Genomic DNA, 20923 nt, shown 5'->3' on the forward strand with positions numbered 1-20923 from the left:
GCCATCTACTGGCCACCTCTACTCCGTCACCTGCAGTGGGCGGGTTCGCCGATGACAGCTGTGCTTTGATTGGCTGCTGCTGGAGGAGGCTGTCATGACACGCTGGATGCTGCACAGCATCATCTCCTCAGCATCAGCAGGCAGCGGACCTCCATCCTCCTCGTTCTCCCTCTGCCTCTCTCTTTTCCTCCTCCTCTGCCTCTCCTCCTCTCACCATTACCCTTGCCCTTCCACCATTCCGCTCCCTCCAGTTGGCAAGCGGGCCTGCTCAGTCGTACCGCAGAGGACGTGCCAGCAGGAACAGCAGAGGCAGGCGATTTGGTAGGTTTGCTGAGGCCTAGCTCCCTCCCTCCCGCTGCACAGGCAAGACATCACGTTCTCCTTTTGCTCTCCGTCAAGGACTATCTGTATGTGAAGTGTGCGTGTGATCTGGAAAGTAGGCAGTGATGCTACCACACCCTGAGGTCGCTGCAGCTGCCCGATCAAGCAGCATCCAAGTCACATGTGCACTTCCCATATGGAGACCATTTTTGTGTCATTGTCAACTGCATTAATTTGTGCTTCTTTATGGACATCTGTTCAGTGCTTCTTGGACCGAGAGCATGTGCACTGGTGCATTAATGAGCTGATAATATTAATGTGTTCACTTGTGGGTGTTTTTCAAAGGTCATACCTCTGTAGACTGTTGACATTCTGTCTTTACTGACCAATAGCAATCATGCTGTTTCCTCTCCTGAATCACCATCAACAGCTTGCCACTGCTCCTCAATGTCAACCTGAGCACATTCTTCATTCGTTTCCTCCTCTGACTCCCCAACATACTGCTTCTTTGCCATCCTCATCTACACTTCCTTCCCTCCGGACTGTTGGACTCCCAAGATGCCTTGCTGTAGGCAGCTGCGCTAGGCCCCAGCAGCATGGGCGGAGGCTGGGTGGGGAGAGAGAGCACGGATTGGACCCTTCCCCTCAGGACGGGCGCGCTGGCGTGTCACCCTTCCTTAGCTTCAGATGGGCGAGGACGCTGAGAGCCCCAAAATCAACCATACCTTCCTGCGAGACTACGTCACAGAAGGTAGAACAGACGGTGTGTCATCTCTGTCTCCGTGGTGTCAGATTTCATCCTGGCATGACTGAACACTCATTCCTACTTGACAGCTTCATAAGATAAATGAGGCCATCGATAATTTGTTAACAAGTAGCTTCGATTATCTCCAAACATTTAGATGATAGAGCCACTCCAGCATGGAAAGACCTCAATTCAATATTGCTTGAAATCTATGTCTCCGTAGCTGATGTCATCTCTACAGTTGAATTTAACCAGACGGGGGACCTGCTGGCCACAGGGGATAAAGGTGGCCGAGTGGTCATCTTCCAGAGAGAAACAGAGGTCAGTTGCTTACAATTACCAACCCTTAAGGTTATAATCACGATGCACTAATACCTGTATGTAATTACAATTTTTTTAAAAATAACAGCGTGATATTGTTTCCGATCTATTCCCATTCAGTCAAAAGGGGAGTCCGAGCATGTTGGGGAGGCGGGTGACTCGGGAGAGTACAATGTCTATAGTACCTTCCAGAGCCACGAGCCCGACTTTGACTACCTAAAAAGTCTGGAGATCGAGGAGAAAATCAACAAGATCAAATGGCTGCCTAAACAGAACGCCGCTCACTTCCTCCTCTCCACCAATGGTGAGCTGCCTCCCACGCAAGCAAGTCATGCTACCCCTTGGGATAATAGTTGTGAGCAGTCACACATCATAACAACATAGTTATTACCAAACAAACTCCCCAACCTTCTCACCTGTTTCAGATAAGACCATTAAGCTGTGGAAAGTAAGTGAGAGAGACAAGAGACCAGAGGGATACAACCTGAAAGATGAGGAGGGACGACTCAAGGACATTTCCACCATCACCTCCCTGCAGGTGCCCGCACATGCTCCAGTCCATCTAACTGGACTACATTGCACTAGCTGGTCGATGACTTTCTGAACTTCCATTTCTCCCCGTGTTTTGGAAAGGTGCCGGTACTGAAGCCCACAGACCTGATGGTAGAGGTCAGGCCCAGGAGAGTATTCTCCAATGGACACACCTACCATGTGAACTCCATCTCGGTCAACAGTGATGGGGAGACGTACCTGTCTGCAGATGACCTCAGGATCAACATGTGGCACCTGGGCATCACGGACCGCAGTTTCAGTATCCTTGCATTCAAGATTTGCAGTGTATTGTCCTGTGGCCTGCTTTAGATTGTTCTCAATCTGCATGTTAGAGTAAGCAACATCTGGTTTACCTTAAAGGCTTTTTGCTGTGTTTGAATGTCTCAGTCGATGATTAGAAATTTGGAACATCACTTTACCAGAACTTACAGCTCTTTTCAAACTATTAACCACCAGTTTCATGAACATCACTGAAAACACAGGATCACAGATTCAGCTGCACCTCAATGGATGGATGCTGGAGGCTCCTTTTTTATACTGAGATTAGCTTCTTAAATCCTCCAGAGAATCGGAGGAGAGCCGCCCCCAGGGCATCTTTATTTAAGCTCCTCTCTACTAGTTTGACTGGCAGCCAATCACAGCATGACAGTAATGTGTGGCTATTTTGCTTGTTTAATATACCCAAGGACCAGACATTAGTGTACAAGTGATGTGCTGAATAAGTATTATTGGCGTTCAACGTTATGAAGTGAGTGTCTGGCATTACAGGGGCGCTCTTGTTTTTGGTTTGCTATGAGCAAAACAGGCTTTAATTCAGTGCAGAGGATATAGTATTCCATAATGATACAATACTACCAACCTCTGCTATGGAATAAGGATGTGGACAGAGTAAAAAAAAAAAAAATCTGACTCAAAACTGTTTTTTTTTTGGGTCGAATATGAACACAAAACATGATGGCGAAAAACAAATTCCAATAAGCATCAAAACCCAAGTCACATGACCTGTGTCATAAAAAGAAAGGTTACACTTCATTGCTTTACCTTGTAAGGGACTCGTGATCGAGAGCCTGAAACAATGACAGTTTACGAGGCTTGCTCAAGGACAGCGTGATGACATTCTGGAGGTGTGGATTGAAGCTTGTGATCTTTTTGGGCCCTCTCCTTTTACTCGCTACGCCACCAAGGCTTCTTTGCGGTTGGTCACCCCGTATTTCTTCAGATTGTCTCACAACAAAACGGCACGGCGTGGCGGGCTGGATCTGGGAGCCTTGCTGATTTCCCCATTCAAATGGAAGCTGACCTAGAAAATCAAAGTAGCATCTACGGAGAGGAGTTTGAATAATTGATTCGGCCGTACAATTCAGTCTGCAGCACACTGGGACAACACAAATAGAACAGGGCGAGGAGCCGAGTGTGAAAGAAGAATTATTTATGCCAATATGTTAAATTTACTTTTCCTCTTGTCAGTAGAGTAAAATGATGATGCACGCTCAGTAAATCGTGCGACAGTTTGTGTCAATATTCACACATTGATAAATGTCAGTTTCACTTTCTTATATTTACCTGACTCTGTGGTTGCGTATCTCATTGTAGGACACTACATAATGACATAATGAATGTACCTGAGCCTGTGTGCTCCTTGACTGAAGTGTTACTCAGATATTGTGGACATCAAGCCAGCCAACATGGAGGATCTCACAGAGGTCATCACTGCCGCAGAGTTTCATCCCCACCACTGTCACCTGTTTGTATACAGCAGCAGTAAAGGAACGCTGCGTCTCTGCGACATGAGAGCCTCTGCACTCTGTGACAAACACACCAAATGTAGGAAAAGTTTTCCACAGAGCAAGGCAGACATCACAAGTCACTAAAATATATGTTTTGTTTTTTTTTAATATATGTAGCATTTGAGGAACCTGAGGATCCAGGGAGCCGGTCTTTCTTCTCAGAAATCATTTCCTCTGTGTCAGATGTCAAGTTCAGCCACAGTGGGCGATACCTGCTGACCAGGGACTACCTCACCGCCAAGGTGTGGGACCTGCACATGGACAAAGGCCCTGTGGAGACATATCAGGTAACGCAGCGTTCACAAACCGGCATCTGTTTTGGGTGGTGGGGGGAACAAAAACAAATGGGTTTCACATTAGATTAGGCTACTATAAAAGAATCTGTGAAACATTCTTATTTCAATTTATTTTAAGTGAAATTTGTTTACTTCTGTAAATATTCAAATATTCTTCTCCCATTCAGTACTTGCGTAGGTCATAGCTCCAGGTGGCGAATTTGCGAATCATAGGACGATAGAGGAAAGTACGTCCCTCCTTGCTTCTTACTGGCTCAAATCAGAATCAGAATCAAAAAACTTCATTAATCCCAAGGGAAATTATGTTTGTAACATGCTCTGTACACAACATATCACAATAAAAGAAAAAAAAAATTATAAAGTGCAAAAAGTAATATGAAAATGAAAATGCAGATTCAAGGACAGGGTGAACAGAAAAACGTGCCAAAGAATCGTAATTTTTCCAGGGATGAATTATACAGTTTCATTGCCACAGGACCCCCTGTGGCGCTCGGTCTTTGAGATGGGTAGTCTGAGTCTGTTGGACCATGTACTACTGTATTGGACCAGGAGCGGATGGAGGTGGTTGGTGATGTTGTCCAGGATGCTCCTTAGTTTCAGGAGCATCCTTCTCTCCATAACCGTCTCCAATGAGTCGAGGATCGCCCCCACCACATCACCAGCTTTGCAGATGAGTCTGTTTAGTCTGTTAGTGTCCACCACCGTTAATCTGCTGCCCCAGCAAACCACAGTGAACAGAATTGCACTGGACACCACCGACTCATAAAACATCCTCAGCATTGTCCCGCAGATGTTGAAGGACCTGAGCCTGCTCAAGAAGTAGAGACGATTCAATCCTTTTTTGTAAAGTGCCTCAGTGTTCCAAGCCCAGTCCAGTTTATTACATACATACATCTCCTTCCATAACTCTAACTTAAAACAATTTTAAATTGAGTTATTTTGCTGAAGAACAGACAAGTTACCTTAAAACATTTACCTCTGCTCAGCTACTTACCTCAGTTGTTAAGTGAGATGAGGCTCAGCTCAGACCATTAGCCAGCTCTCAACGTGAGTGGCCAAAAAAAAAGCCAATCAGAGCTTAGCTATTCTAGGAGGGCGAGGATGCTGCAACCTTCACCTACCATCCTGGGATTCGCAAACTCCGATTGGCTTCCTCAATTCTTCTCTTAATTTCTTTTGGATAAAGCGCTGATCTGGGGCTTGGTTGCATGTGTATGGCCTGTTCAGGACAGTCAGAATTTTCTACACTACTGAAAATGACCCGTGGCAAAAAGTGGTCAAAAAAGTGTTCACCCTTTACTACGGAAGAGGATTAGGGCCAGTGAACAATGTCTGAAAAATGTCTCACTTCAAAGTCTCACTTAAGAATTCAGAGGTTAAGGTCAGAATTCACACTTTTAAGTCAAAATTCAGATATTAAAATTAGAATTCAAGTGAGAATTCAGAGATTTAGGTCAGAATTCTCACTTTAAAGTAAGAATTCTGACATTTTTTTCCTCACTGGCCCTAAATCCTCCCATTATGATTTGTACTGTAGGCACAATTTTGACTGTTGACTCTCCGCAGGTCCATGAATATCTGCGGAGCAAGCTCTGCTCTCTCTACGAAAATGACTGCATCTTCGACAAGTTTGAATGCGTCTGGAACAGTTCAGACAGGTAAATCTTTGACTGGCTGCTTGTGTTTATCTCAAATTTTACATTTACATTACATTTACATTGTATTGAATGATGACTTAATAAATAACAGTGACAATGCTAGAAGCTATTGCATGTGTGGGCTTCTTTTCAGTTGAACCTTATAAAAAATGAACAGCTCCTCATTGCGAAGGTTGGAATCTACTTCTCTTCTCCTCAGCGTGATCATGACGGGGGCATACAACAGCTTCTTCAGGATGTTCGACCGGGACACGGGCCGGGGCGTGACCTTGGAGGCGTGGAGAGAGAGCAGCAAACCTCGAGCGGTTCTGCGGACCCGCCGCGTGTACACTGGCGGCAAACGTCGCCGTGGAGATGTCGGTGTGGACAGCTTGGACTTCTCTAAAAAAATCTTGCACATGGCTTGGCACCCGTCTGAGAACATCATCGCCATAGCGGCGACCAACAACCTGTACATCTTCCAGGATCGTGTCAACAGCGAGTCGCAGGCACATTGATAGAAGGCAATAATACAGATGCTGGATTTGCTTGTATTGATGAAACAAGAACTTTGTGACTTTATGACAACACTGTTAATGTAGTTTATCTCCAAACTTGACACCAACTGATGAGTTCACACATCAGGACATGATTTTGGTAACACGCCGTTTTTGAACATGTATGTGTAGTTGCTCCACTATAGGAGCGGTGTGAAGAGGTGCAGGGTCACCTCTCCGTTTGTCATGTCCGTGCTGTTCGTAATGAGATGCCTCACTCTTCACCTTTCCCAGACCTTTGCACAAAATGGATGATTTAAAACGTAGCAACGGTTGACGACAAAGGTGTTAAGAAATAGTGAGAACCAGGTGACTGAATTAAAAGTGTCTTGCTTTTCAGTGAAGAATGTTGACTGTCTTGTACTGCAAAACTACCTTTCTTCAGAGCAGTGCTCTCAGAGATAGGACTCCTAATCCAATTCACTTTGCAATAACAAAACTACTTAAGCGGCACCACAGGTATTCTGCTTTCATACAAAGCTTCAGCTGACATAAACGTAAACACTTTTTATCATAAGCTGTAAATAATGTTTTTTTTTTCTAAGAGAATACTGCTGAGTATGGTCAACTTGTGTCACAAATCTCTGAGGGAGAAAATGTACCGTATTTCTTTCCCTAACCCAACAATTTCTTCCAAATTCACAAAAAATTGTTATAAAATGTGATTTTTTTTTTTTGTTAAAAAGTGTTTTAATGCAAAAGATTACTATTGTAAATGTCTAAAAAAAATTTTTTTTTTTAAAGTGAATGCAGTACAATATATTTATCTCACAAACTTTTTTAGATCAAGACTTTTACATTTTCTCTCTGTGAAATTGTTCTTCAAATGTTCTCTGGGGTTGATTTCCCTTCTCTGCAAATATTTAATGGAATGTTGGGTGATTGTCATGAGAAATCTTGAGAAAATTCCAATCATATATGTATGACGTTGAAGCACATGATTGAGGCCCCTGATCCGTCTATCATAGATTGGAGGTTTAAACTTCTGCAACATCATAACTTATACAGCTGTATTGTATTTAATCCAAATCAGTAACATAGTTGTATTGACAGCACAGCTCCACAAACTAGACTGAGATGTGACACCAGTGTGAAGTGTTGCCATTTGCTCTGTGAAGAAGATGGATTTGACTGTTTACAGTACCGTGCTGTGTCTCAAGTGACCTTGGCTCTGATGGGATTCATGTAAAATGTTTTGATATGTAGCTGAAGAAGTCAAAGAAATAGGTGGAAACATGTTCAGTCTCTTCTTGTCCTGAAAACCAACTCACTTTGTGGAAATGCTAAAAGTGGAGTGATGTGTCGCAAACTTCTGAACCGTTAAATTCAACCTCCCTAATTTCCGCCTGCGACGACAGGTTTACATTGTGAGAGAATCTAATTTTACGATGCCATCATTTGTAATTGCCCAGCCATCACTGAGAACCTTGGAGGTGTTCAGAGCACATCAGCAGCAGCATGTTGCCATTTCTCGATGCTACTAGCGTGTATATCTATCATACTTTGAAAGTGCTACTCTATCAGTACAAACACTGAAATGATTTGAAAGAAAGGAATGTGCATAAATAAAATATTAAACCTGACTCAGGCTCATGTTTGTGTGAATGCTGTGTTCATGTTTTCATTGCATTATGGAACTACACAATATAAGTATTTGCTCAACTGATCAGACTCAGGTGTCCTGATCACTTGGCTTGCTCAGTGAATTCCAGTGTGGAACTGATGCCACCTGTGCAACAAATCCAGTCGGGAAATTTCCCCGCTCCTAAATATTTCACAGTCAACTGTCAACTGTAAGAAAAAGAGTTTGGGAACAACAGCAACTCTGCCGCAAAGTAGTCAGCCATGTAAACAGATGGAGATGGGTAAGCGGGTGTTGAGGCCAATAGTGCAAAGAGGTTGCCGACTTTCAGCACAGTCAATTGCTACAGATCTCCAAACTTCATGTGGCCTTCAGATTAGCCCAAGTGCAGTATGCAGAGAGGTTCATGGAATGGGTTTCCATGGCCAAGCAGCTGCATCCAAGCATTACAGTACATCACCAAGAGCAATGCAAAGCGCTGGATGCAGTGGTGTGAAGCACCTGCCACTGGACTATAGAGTAGTGGAGACGCCTTCTCTGGAGAGATGAATCACGCTTTTGCATCTGGTAGATGAGTCTGGGTTTGGAGGTTGCCAAGAGAACTGCATTGTGCCAAGTGTGAAATTTGGTGGAGGAGGAATTATAGCGTGGGGTTGTTTTTCAGGAGTTGGCCCCTAAGTTCCAGTGAAAGGAACTTTGAATGCTTCAGGATAGCAAAACATTTTGGACAATTCCATGCTCCCAACCTTGTGGGAACAGTTTACAGTGGGCCCCTTCCTCTTCCAACATGACTGTGCACCAGTGCACAAAGCAAGGTCCATAAAGACATGGAAGACAGAGTCAGGTGTGGATGAACTCGAGTGGCCTGCACATAGTCCTCAACCTTGTGGACAGCCTTCCTAGAAGAGATGAAGCTGTAATAGCTGCAAAAGGCGGACCAACATCATGTTGAACCCGATGGGTTAGGAATGAGATGGTAGTTAAGTTGATATGTGAGTCAAGGCAGGCGAGCCTTTTGGTGATACAGAGTAATTGTATGAGAGGAGTGATCTTACCACTGCGGGGACACTCACTGATAATGCAGTGGGTAAAACAAAATGAAGTTGTTGATCGGATGCCATCCCCAAACATTGAGTTTGACATGACCAATTATGATCTGAAATAGCTTGCCACAGCAAAGGCTGCGTGCATATACCTACCAGCAGATACAAGTACAGTCAAGCCAGTCATCTTCCACAACAACATGCCAACGTCAACCGTGATGTTTGTGCTATACCGTACACTATTTATGTAAAATAAATTATTGTTTGAGGTCTGCCAGTTTCTCTGGTCATTCATATAAAAAATGTAAAATACGATTTTAGTGTATTCATGTTCCTTGCTCTTTGTCTCTTCTCTCCACGTGCCCACACCATCTAAAGCTAGCTGAGGTGGTCTGGACATATAGAGGCTTTCTCCAGACTTTTCCCCACAGACTGACCAACCTCTTGTCTATACAAGTTATACTCAATGAAAACTTGAGCATCTTCATCTCTACCATTCCTACTCCACTTCCTGTCTTTGTGTCTTCTATTGTCTGTCCATTTACCTATATGACCTCATCACAGCGACACGCTTAAGTACTTTCCATGCAGGTAAAATGAAGTATGGACTCTCTGGCCATTGAAACTTATTCTCTGGTAACGCACTCCCCTGCAGCTCTGTACAGACTCTGTAAGACTTTGAACACCCAAGAACTTCCCATGATTGCATATTAGTGGTCTGATGTTTTCAAATATACAAAGAGTCTCAACGGTGAAAATAATCTTTATTTGTCCATTAGGAGCATGAAAACTACTTAAGAGTGGACAACTCAGCATGTGCCACTGTACCAATAAAGATGTTACAAAGCACACTGACAAATGGGTCAGTATAAAATTACATGCCTCGCCCTGATAACGAAAGGTGCAAACTTTTCAGCTAGCTTTGCATCACCCAACACAGTCCATGAACAGATCTGAAATCAGCGAACCTCCAAGAAACAGGTGGAAAAATTTTCAATACTTGTAAACTCCATCAACAAAAACATGCCCAAATAAGGTGTGAAAATAGATGTTTTCAGAACCCCACGACAAGATGACTGCAAATGCAGAGATGACACACTTCAAAGCCTGACCCCAGGTCGAACCTCAGCTGAAGGTTCACTGGTGACCCCAGGTGCTTGAACGACCTCTTGACTGGGCATTAGGATGACACAACCCTTCCTCTTTGGGCATACGCAGCAGCAAAGACATCCGCACTGCTTGATAACCAGAGTTGTGTGTGCTTTTGTATCCCTGCCAGATTTGACAGCCCCCTCATTTTGAAACAGGAATTGTTGTCCTTAAACTCTTAACTAGCAGAATTAGCGTCTAATACATCTTTGAATGAGCTCTGGTGGCCATCTAGGGCAAATATGCAGCACTGACAAACCAACTACACTACTGAAATACTAGCCAATTGGATGAACACGGGGTGTAAACTACCTGTTGGAGTAAGATCCTCTGAAGTGGGCTGTAGTTAAGTTCCATTCGACAGGTTGCCCATGGTGCTAATGTCTTCTTGGCGAGTATTTCGACAATCAGCAATTTAAGACAATGATGCCTGAGTTCATTTGAAGCACAGATCTACATCTATGTGATGAAGTCTTGGTTTCTTATTTACATCAGGTATTTACTGAAAATCAATGTAAACATGCATCAATGTATGCATGCATATTCTTTGGGAAGAGCATCCTCCAATATACTATGAACTAATACTAAAGAAAGACCTGAGCAACTGGTAAGACACTGATGTTGATGTCACTGATGCACACAGAGAAACCCCGCTGATTCAGTCAACACAGTATTGCGTTATCTCATACATTTCTGTGAAGATATTTTACTCCAGAGGACACCATTGTAAAAGGCCAACATCACTATAACAGAGCGGCTCTCTTGAATCCAAACATGGATTGAAAAACGCCTTACATTTGAACTAGAGTCACATCAGCCGGTGATCTTTGCCGACAGGAAGGGCGCAAAGAAAAAATCAAAGGCAAACTTCAGAGCTCTCATTGTAGTTCTTCTCCAGTTTCTCTCGATCTTCACCTGGCGGCCTCCAGTCAGCGGAGAAGACTCACAGTCGAGGCAGTGGATGGCCTTCAGTTCGAAAGCGGGAGATTTGGCTCCCAGTTTACCTTCAAGTTTTGTGCTAAACTCCACAAGATTACCAGGTTTGAGGTTTAGTAAGACCTGTCGGAACTCGTGACTGGCCATCAGGATGATGTCCTTGGCTGGATCTTCCGCCTCCACACTCGAATGGCTGATCAAACCGACTGTCACTTGAAACCGGTAGCTGTCAAAACGCTTCACGTGGCAGCTGTGTTTAGCCAGCGCCTTGATCTGACACAACTCTTCCTCTTCTTGCATACGAAGCAGCAAAGGCAAAGAGACGACTGCTTCAGAACCGGGGGCCGTCAGGTTTGCCACTGAGATGTTTCTCTGGTCACATTTCGGGTAGGTCTCGCCGTAGAGACAGCGCAGCCAGTCTGCCATAAACACCGGCAACATGTTAATGACTGACTGGGCGCCGTTCTCTGTTTCCACCACACTGGCATGTTTGAAGCGTCCGGTCCAGGTCACTCTGTGTCCATGCAGGTGGCTGCAGATGATCTGAGTTTGGGCCATGCCTTTACTTTGCCACGCTGATGGCCCGCATGCACTACTGTACTGGTTCCAGGTCAGAGTGGAGTTGTAGACCTTCTGTCCCTCAGCATGATAAACATAGACAGAGAAAAGAAGAATCACCATGGAGATACAGAGCAGAATGAGCTTCACCGGCCCACGGTGTGTGATGGAGCGGAAGACGTCCAGAATAGACATGCTGAAGCGAGTCCACAGGCGCAGAGTGACGGGGATCGCACATATCACCAGGGTCACGATCACTTTGGTCAGTTCCAGCTCCAGGAACCATTTGAAGACCTGGATGAAGAGCATGGTGGCGAGTCCGAAGGCCAGAACGGGGAGAGCAAACAGGAAGAGGAAGTAGGCCACGCAGGTGCGGATCAGACCCACAGCAGAGGAATGCTGCAGGAGGACCACGGAGAACTCGCACCACATGAAACACACCAGGTACGGCACCAAGAAGCAGTAAGTCCCCCGGAAACCACGCATCCGGGCCATGCTGGAAGGAAAGGAGAAGGAAAGGAAACAGAAAATCCAAGAACACCAAGGGCAGAACATTTTTGATGCCACTTAAAAGTCCAAGGGACGGTGGCCATCACTGAATAGCTTCATGGTGTTTATTAAATGTGTCATATTTATTTTCATTAAAGGTCCAACATTAATTTTAGGAAGAACATTTTTTTTTTAAAATGTAGTCCAATCCTTCGATCTATTGAACTCATGACTATGGACTAAAAATACACTGAACACAACATTACTTAACAGGAAACAGGAAAATAAATAAAGAAAAACAAAAGCATACACAACCAAAATTGTGAAGTTATGTTATATATATATATATATATATATATATATATATATATATATATATATATATATATATATATATATATATATATATATATATATATATATATATACAATATACACACACACACACACACACTTAGATAGAGAGCTTCTGACCCCAAAGCTTCACTCACCTGAAGAACAGGAAGATGAGATAAACATAGAGCAGGCAGGGAAGGCTGAGCTTCAGCTCCACTGAGTCCCCTAGTGGCAGAGTGGCGAAGGTGCGTCCCAGATTATAAAGCACAGTCATGTTTTCTGGAAGAAACTGTGTCAGGCCACACAGAGACGACGCAACCTAGATAAAAGGAATCAAAACTCTAGTCAGTTTTATTGGCTATGATGATCCTCGATTCCTCATTCAATTGTCAATCTTATTGAAATAATAAGGATGATTATTGATGTTATTATTAATTATTTATTTGCATGTCGTCTGCCCTCTGACCTCTATCACCATCGCCCGCCGTGCATATGTGGCGGCAGTGGGGCTGAGACTGTGGTAGCTGATAGCAGTGAAGAAAATGGCCACAGTAGAAAGCTCTGAGCAGGGAATCCATCCTCTATCAGCCACAGGGAAGGAGAAAATGACAAAGAAGACTGAGACGATGAAATAGATGTAGGGCTCCAGGTTGTTCCAGCCAAAGTTGGTCTCTGCCTGCTCCACGTCCAGTCCGGGTTCAAAATGAGTCAACAGGGATGTCAGCGCGCTGAAGTTCTCCCAGCTCTGAAACAACAGGAGGACCTTCAGGTTATTACCCTTCGAAATATGGGGAATATGGACCCTGTGCAGCACATCATACTAACCGTTTGGGATTCAAAAGTAAAACTGTTATAATGTATAATGTTCAATCCCTACTTCCTCATGACTAATAACTGTTGTGGTAACTCTCATTTTGATCTAGAAGATCTTGAAGGAGAAGGAGTACTGACCTTGCTGCTTTTAAAAATGCGCAGGGTGCAAATAATCATGGAGATGAAGGAGAGATAGAAGACCAGGAGCGGGATGATGAAGGCAAACAAATCCACCGTCAGGTTACTGATGATGAAGAAGAAGATGAGAGCGTTGACGTGCTGGGTAGGGATGATGGTGCTCAGCCACTGGACTCCAGCCCGGGAGGCCCAGTCCACCAGGTGCTCCTTAATCTCGACAACAGTGTGCATTGGGTACTGCAGGTACTGAAGGGAGCGAGGACAGCAATGAAACAACCTGTGTTGATGCACAAACTATATCATGGTCATACCATGAAGCGCGATTTCATCGCCATGGCTTTCTTGATGGCTCCTGTTTGCTTTGTATCCAGCATCATCCCGGTCCCCCCAAAGCCCCAAGAACTCTTGTGGTGCTTCTTACCACCAGAGGTCACCTCGACCTCCCATTAAGAACAGTCATACAAACATTCTTCTGAAATGAATTCACTCAGTCAGACGTTACCTCTTTTCCACTTTCAGGACTGCCGGCAGCACACTCTGTCTTGTCTGTCATCGACTCATTGCTTTTGGCGGGAGGTGCAGTGATTCCCTGAGCATAGTTTTTTGTCATCTCCACAAAACCGTCCAGGTCCACCATCTGACCAGCTGAGACACAAATTGTTTGATATGAGCGGGAAAAAAATTGTGAAAATTTTCAGGTTGAAAAACAACTTTATATAAAATATCTTTAAAGTTGAATAGTGAAATTCATTTACTTGTGAAAAACTGTTTTTACAATATTAATATATGTTAATATCTGACTGCTCACCCTCATTGCTGACCATACTTTCCAACACCTTCTGGGTCTGACCTGAAGTCGGTACTGGAACCTTGGATGGAGCGCCACCTAACGGTGAGGTGTAATGACCACAAATGTAGTGAGTTACAAACACGTCACTGAATTCCTGAGCGCAACATGAACCTTTCCCCTCGGACAGCTGCATATAGTCAAATCACAAAGAGATCACAGGGTCAAGTGACCAGAGATGCCCGGGACATGATTCAGGAATGGTGCTGCTATGTTTATGATGTGCAACGTGACGCGCTTTTTCACTCATTAGCACTTGTTTCCAGGAGAGTAGAAAACACCTTGCGTGCCACACAAAATGTAACCGATTATGCTTGGGAAAATGTTTAAAAGGATGAACGATCACAGCAAAACGAACCGCCCATTTTTTTTATTCAGATACAGTTTCAGAAAATAAGTGTATTGTAGTGCATCTCTTGTGAGCAGAGGCATGTAATAGGGGCCCCAGAGTCGGACTTGTCCATCTCACCCTGTACCGTGTTGACCTGGCCGATGTTTCCCAGGAGCTCGGCCACCGCCACCTTCTTCTTCCTCTCTGGATTGAGCTTCCAGTACATCATCATGGCGGCTTTACGCACGGCTTGCTCAAACTTGCTCTCCGTAGCCAACTTGCGGACATCTTCCTCATTCTCTGGAGTAATTCCTGGTTCAGATGGAAAAACCATTTAAATAGAAAATAGATGATGCCGTTGTATCCTTCGCTGAGGAACCTTTTCTCTGGATCCAGCAACGCTGGAGAAGTCGGCTGGCTCCTTTCCGTCCCTGCTTTGCCGCTTTTATCAGCCAGTTAACAGCCAAAATATTATTCTCATCCGCGTCTTTCTCTTGAGCAAGGATCAAATAGTGCTGACCAAGCTGAGGAGAAACAGAAAAATATGACACTCAATTTCTCTCCTCAAGAATCCAGTATTTCTTTTATAATTTTGACTGGGATAAATAAATAACGTTTTCCACAACAGTGTTTAAATATTGAACTACAAAACTACAAGTTCATGATACCAAAAATAACATATCAGGGGAAGTTACAGCTGTATAGGTGTTGATTTTGGTTAGATTTTACACTAGTCAGTCACTACAACAGAGTCTCAACACCTATTGTAGGCTTAAACCTTACAAGATGTCAATGGGGTAAAAAGTGTTAATCTTCAGCCATGTAGCTCAAGACGCTCAGAGAGAAGTGAATATTTACAGGCTGCGGCGTCATAATCTCCAGCGTGTGTGTTCAGTCTGTCAGTCTGGTGAAGAAAGCTCTGGAGGAGTATCATGTGATCTCCGTCTAATAATAACTCATACTGTACAGTTGCATTTCCAAACATGACTTGATTATTATTCTTATTCATCTTCTTAATATTAATACAACAAATAACAAACGCACACAGGAACAGAATATTAAGGGTGGAGACTGCCTTCTCTGGGGAATTTGGATGTTTAAACTGGAGCACATTAAAAAGAGCGAGGATAGTTCAACATTCAATACTTGAATTTTATCAATAAAATGTTTGTCCATGTTGATGGGCCATAATGTTGATGCTTAAATGATTTATTTTTATGAGTGCACCAGAACACCAGAAATCTCAAAATGCATAAATAAATATACAATAAAAATGAATCAATGCTTATATTTCGATCACCTCTTATACACAGTCAATGTGACAGGTTACATGACAAGTTATTGTCAGTAGGGTTTGTGTTACAGACAGTCAACAACATCACAGGCAATATATGTTATTTCATAAACTTTAAGACATGAGTCTGACGTACTGGAGAACTAGAAGATGGCATCATTGTGTACTTAGATTTCTTAAGAGGACTGTGACCGGAAAAAGATTCACGAACACATTTATCCAACCACGTGCGTAATGTCAGAGTAAAAATGTGCGATTAAATAGTTTTTAAAACTGACTCATCTATTCAAGACTTTCTACCGCTGCGTCACTCTAATCAGCCTGTGAAGAACACCGAGTCACTTCAGTTCCATTTTAGGTGCCAGTGCTAAAATGTCACTTGTGGTCACCATTTACAATAAAATATAATAAATGAAAAATACATACATTTACAAGTAGCTTTTTTGTACACATAATTATGAATGAACTATTATTAAGAGTCAAAGTTGTTCTGAGAAAATCATTCTCAAGGCAACAAATTTAGTAATTTTATGTTACACAATATATGTGTGAAGCGATGTTGGTAAATGAAAGCTACAATAGAGGTATTAAGCTGTTAGTTTGTGCTGTGACTAGCTCTGAAAAAGTTTCAGTCACGTCTTGGAGAGGAGGAAGATGTGAACTCATCGATGAGGATTGATTGTTGTTAACTGAGTCTCTTCAGCTCCAATGTAGCACTTATTAAGGCTGGAGGCTATGAGGGCTTCTACTCATGATCACTTTAAAATACAATTTTATACTTTTAGTTCGTAATGTAGTTCCTGTTGGTCATACATTTTTGGCAAAGAAAACGACTGCCTGGATGAGAGGGTGACTGATTTCTTTGATTTTTAAAGAGCAGTCAATTTCTTTTTTTTCTGTTCATTTTTCTTTTCTGTTATTGTGGAATATATTTTATGTATCGTTGTGAGATTTATGAGCTACATGTTAACTGCTGGTTACCTTATAATCCCCAGCTGAGGAATGAATGGTAAGTATTTCTATTTATAGTTTGGTTTCCTGCACGACTGATCTCAAGCCGTCTCCAACCATATTCTCTGAGAGTGTTTCATCACTCTCAATGCCACCGCAAAACACATATATGTATTTTAATTTCACAAAAAACTGAATCACTGTTGCAAACGTCAATGCTTCTGGAGACATCATAAAAAACGCTTCCATATTCTGCACAAGCGTGCATCTAGTAGAAAGCCTGGTTTCGTCTTCCAGCTGGACTGAAATAGACTCACACTCGTAACACAACTGGCAACAATGCCAAGAGCTGTTCTGTGTTCCCATGTTGACACTCACCCGGGTTTGAGCTCGGGCATCACCAGCTTTGGCCTTCTCCACTATCTGATCAACTGACAGATCTTCCTCTGGTTCTTCATCTTAAAAAAAAAAAAAAAAAAAAAACACATAAGAATTTGAAGAGACTTGCAGAAATTAATTCAGTCCTGCATTATGCAGATCACCTCCTGACATTTTTGATGTGAGGCAACACTGACAAGAGTTAAAAAAAGAAGCAGTATGCTAATGTAAAGTGTCTGAGGAGTAATGAGATCATGTGAGTAAAACCAGAGAATGGTCAACATCTCAGCTATCGACAGTGCTAATACTTGCCGCACGACCTAATACTATTTTGTCATGTGCATCAGCAAGTTCAAATTCTATAATGACTGTTCGTTCTGACCATCCATTTCAGGTCCTTTCTTTTATTATAGACACATTTGCATTCATCTTATTTAGACATTCATCTGGTACGGTTTTCCAGTTCTGCCTCAGTTATCTTTTTTTTCCCCAGTCTTCAGACCGGAATGGACTGGCCAACTATGCTTAGCTGTGGGGTCAAGAGTGCAACTATTAGACTCCTATCACACAGACTAGTGTGCTCTCCTTGGATATCCCAATTGATCTGCTTCTGTCTTTGAAGTTTTCAGATGGATTTCTACTCTTAATAGTCTATGAGCTCATGCCATCATGCCTTTTATTAATGGCTCTTTATGTTGTGTTAGTCTATACCACCGCATGATGCTCATGTTGACATGACATGAGGCAATGGTGAAGACAGCACATGGACAGGGCAGCGCACGTCTGGTCGTTTGGAGTGACAGGTAAGTTGGCTGCACAGCACACTTGGTTCCAAGTTCCTCTTACTGACAGCAGTGGTCAGCAAAGTCAGGCTGAAGGTCGAAGGAAGGAGCATTCAGCTCCCGAGAAACAAGGCGCTTTAAATGGGCGGGGCTTATAGACATTTTCTAACGTAAATATGTGAAACAATACAGAGTTTCGGGCAGACACAACACAACAGACACAGACTGACCTGTTCAATAGGTGTTCAATATCAATTTTAAAGACACTCCAATCACAACGCTTAGTCCTCCTTAAGTTACACTGAAGATAGAAACTCTTTTTCAAGAGTTAAAACAACTTTGTAATTCTATATTTTCCATGTCTCTGTCTTTTCATTAAAAACAAAAGGAAGACGCATTGTGATCTCCAACCAATACTCAGTTTTGAACTTTTTAAATGTGAAAGAAATACAACAAGAACCCAGTGGGGAACATGAGACGTGGAAAAAGAAATGCATTAGAATGCTATTAGAATCCCAGAATCCATTACAAACAAAGAACTGCTTGCTTGTAAGTGATTTTTCTTTAAGTAGTGCCAGATTTGAAGATGTGAAAATGTGTGGGACCAACCTTTCTACATGACATCCCTGCAGCTACAACTCTTTGGTGGATATTCAGTCGCAAATGGACAATGACACGTAATGAGAAGATTCCCTACTAAAATATAGCCATTTACCCAATGGTCTGCAATAAGAGAAAAAGTGGTTCCATGAAGCTGAATATCAATCTCCATATCAAACATGACAAGACACTAAACGTTGTTCAGCTAGTTCAGAACACACTGGTACATCAAGCCAAGGGTTTTGAGCCCTGTATTAGATCTGGCTACAGAATAATCCTTTAACAAAGGTAAAGCCGTACAAGTTGTTTCTGACAAAAAAGTGTAACATGATCCATTTCCTCCAACCTACCTTCATCCTCTAGGGCTTCATCTTCCTCTGCTTTCCTGAGACGTTCCTCTATAATCACCCGCTTGGCCACGGAGGCAAAGGTTCGCCTGACAGGCTTGGTAGAAGAAAGAGAACCGGTTGACAGGGAAGGTGCTGACTTAACTCTGGAAAAAGGAGCCAGGTTGGAAACTTGTGCAAGAGACTGGTTTGTTGTCACACTCTCAGGCACAGGGGTAGAGGATGCAGCAGGGGCCACAGACTTTGGTACTCCTGTGGAATCCATCAATTTGGAAACTGGGTTTGAAGATGGATGGGATGAAGGAGTGTGCTCTTCTGTGAGGGTAGCTGTTGGTGAGCCGAATGTGGCAGCAGCACAGGAGGTATTAGAGTCAGGAGAAAGTTGACCCTCAGGTGGAAAAGGATAAAATGATCCCTGGGCCTTAGAAGTGATGATTGGTGTTGGTGGTAAATTGTCCTCCATCTGTTAGCGAATGAAAACAAAACAAAACTTGAAGACACCTAAATATAGAACAGTTTAATTCACTTATGTAAACACAAAGACATGCAGTTACACATCTTCACCTACATTGGCAAGTTTCATTCTGACTTTGGAGCGACTTGAATGAAGCATAATTCTGAACCCAGTTGAACCAGCCCCTCACATGGGGGGAATATTTGGCTACTGACACTGCACAAGTCAGGAGAAGTCTAGACACCCAGCCTTGTCAAAGCTCGACACCTATTTAACATTCAGCACTCGCAGAACATGAGGAAAATCTTACTTGGTGTTTAAATCCTTTTGGCTTCTTCCATGTGAATGACTTTCTCGCCCTGAACTTTGTTGTTGTTTGTTGAATGTTTCTAGCTCCCCAAAAACAGCTGAGCGGGTTGGAGCTCTCATGCTTCTCTGGTCCAAAAACAACCCCACGAGTCTGTGACCCACCCTCTTAAAAATAGACTGAACTCGCATAGGAGGAAGCATATGTCACTTGAAGGAAAGAAGTCGCTGATTGGATATTTATCATCAAACCAGGAGAAATTTAAGGTTCTGAGTCTTGCTTGAGGGAACATGTAACTTCTGAAAATGAATAAAAATAAAAATATAACGAAATAATCAACTCTTCTAAAGGCTCCGTACTCTTCTTCTGATTACATACAATTTTTTAGAAGCTAAATAGAACATAGAACAGTATACAAAAGTAAAAACAAGTAAAATAAGTTAATTTAAAAAAAAAATTTAAATTCAACAAGACAATTTTATTGCTGAATTTGCTATATTTGGCGAAATATAGACCGCTTCACAATTATGTATGATTATATAATAACAACAACAACAACAGCAACAACAACAACAACAACAACAACAACAATAATAATACTAGCACTTGTAATGATAATTTACACTAACTCCTTCTGTGATGGCCAAAAGTATTCATGAAAAACAGGAGATACACGCCAAACAAAAATTTTATTGTCTTGTTCTGGCAATTTCTCTCAAGGTTTGGTAGGAAATACAGATGTTAAAAATAACCAAAAAAAAAAAACAAAAAAAACAAAAAAAAAACAACTTGTGGCACTCCTTGAAAAGGAAATAAGAGTCTAAGCAGAATGTACATAATCTATGCCTGATAGTAAACAGTCTGCCGGAAAGCACAGCCTGAACACCTCTTTATAGGTCAAATAAAGACATGCATTCAAGGTGACTCTTTTGGCATCATAATATGTTATCCTGTATGAAATCCTGTTTATCAGAAATCTCAGTTCAATCACTCAAAAATAACAATAAAGTTAGCCTCTTGCCACAACTATAGTAATCATATTTAAACCATTTTCCATTAAATTCAATTTTTCTCCATCGGTCTCTTTCGCCATTTTGACCTGTGAACAAGCGACAGTAGATATCTTCGTTTTTTGGGAAACAGCCTGTCCAGCGCTAGAGCCAGAATACCGCCATCTGGTGGATGGAGTTTATCATTTCAGTTTAAAACGAACAATTCAAGATTTCATGCTTTAAATTGATAAAGAATTTGATCATATAATTGTTTGATTATGGTCTTCATTAAACCTAAATGTTAGATTTAATAAATGTTTTGACTTCATGATTTTCATTTTCACATGAAAACAAAAAGTTCAGTTGAATGAGGTGAACTC

At 42.4% G+C, this 20923-nt stretch overlaps 2 protein-coding genes across 4 annotated transcripts; one reads left to right on the top strand and one right to left on the bottom strand.

The window, feature by feature from the left end:
• The first annotated feature begins 109 nt into the window (after positions 1 to 109).
• Positions 110 to 7793, top strand: LOC128754786 (serine/threonine-protein phosphatase 2A 55 kDa regulatory subunit B gamma isoform-like). 3 transcript variants are annotated; one of them, XM_053857662.1, is made up of 10 exons: positions 110 to 321; positions 752 to 1084; positions 1290 to 1387; positions 1508 to 1691; positions 1813 to 1925; positions 2021 to 2198; positions 3599 to 3763; positions 3844 to 4013; positions 5589 to 5680; positions 5880 to 7793. In XM_053857662.1, the coding sequence occupies exons 2-10, from the start codon at positions 1009 to 1011 to the stop codon at positions 6175 to 6177; spliced, it is 1374 nt and encodes a 457-aa protein (XP_053713637.1). In that variant the 5' UTR covers positions 110 to 321; positions 752 to 1008; the 3' UTR covers positions 6178 to 7793. The 3 variants fall into 3 exon arrangements, with proteins under 3 accessions (XP_053713637.1, XP_053713639.1, XP_053713640.1); XM_053857664.1 differs by having other exon boundaries at positions 880 to 1084; XM_053857665.1 differs by having other exon boundaries at positions 112 to 321; positions 752 to 1072.
• A 3010-nt stretch (positions 7794 to 10803) lies between these two features.
• On the bottom strand, positions 10804 to 19055 carry LOC128753299 (wolframin-like). Its single transcript, XM_053854874.1, has 11 exons — positions 18794 to 19055; positions 17062 to 17141; positions 14818 to 14962; positions 14577 to 14750; positions 14069 to 14146; positions 13763 to 13905; positions 13572 to 13694; positions 13261 to 13506; positions 12776 to 13054; positions 12465 to 12628; positions 10804 to 11980 (listed from the first exon to the last, which is right to left on the bottom strand). Exons 1-11 carry the CDS (start codon positions 19053 to 19055, stop codon positions 10804 to 10806), a joined length of 2871 nt encoding a protein of 956 aa, XP_053710849.1.
• Between the last annotated feature and the right edge of the window lie 1868 nt (positions 19056 to 20923).

The sequence above is a fragment of the Synchiropus splendidus genome, chromosome 2 (assembly GCF_027744825.2).
Source record: "Synchiropus splendidus isolate RoL2022-P1 chromosome 2, RoL_Sspl_1.0, whole genome shotgun sequence".
Taxonomy (NCBI): Eukaryota; Metazoa; Chordata; class Actinopteri; order Syngnathiformes; family Callionymidae; genus Synchiropus; species Synchiropus splendidus.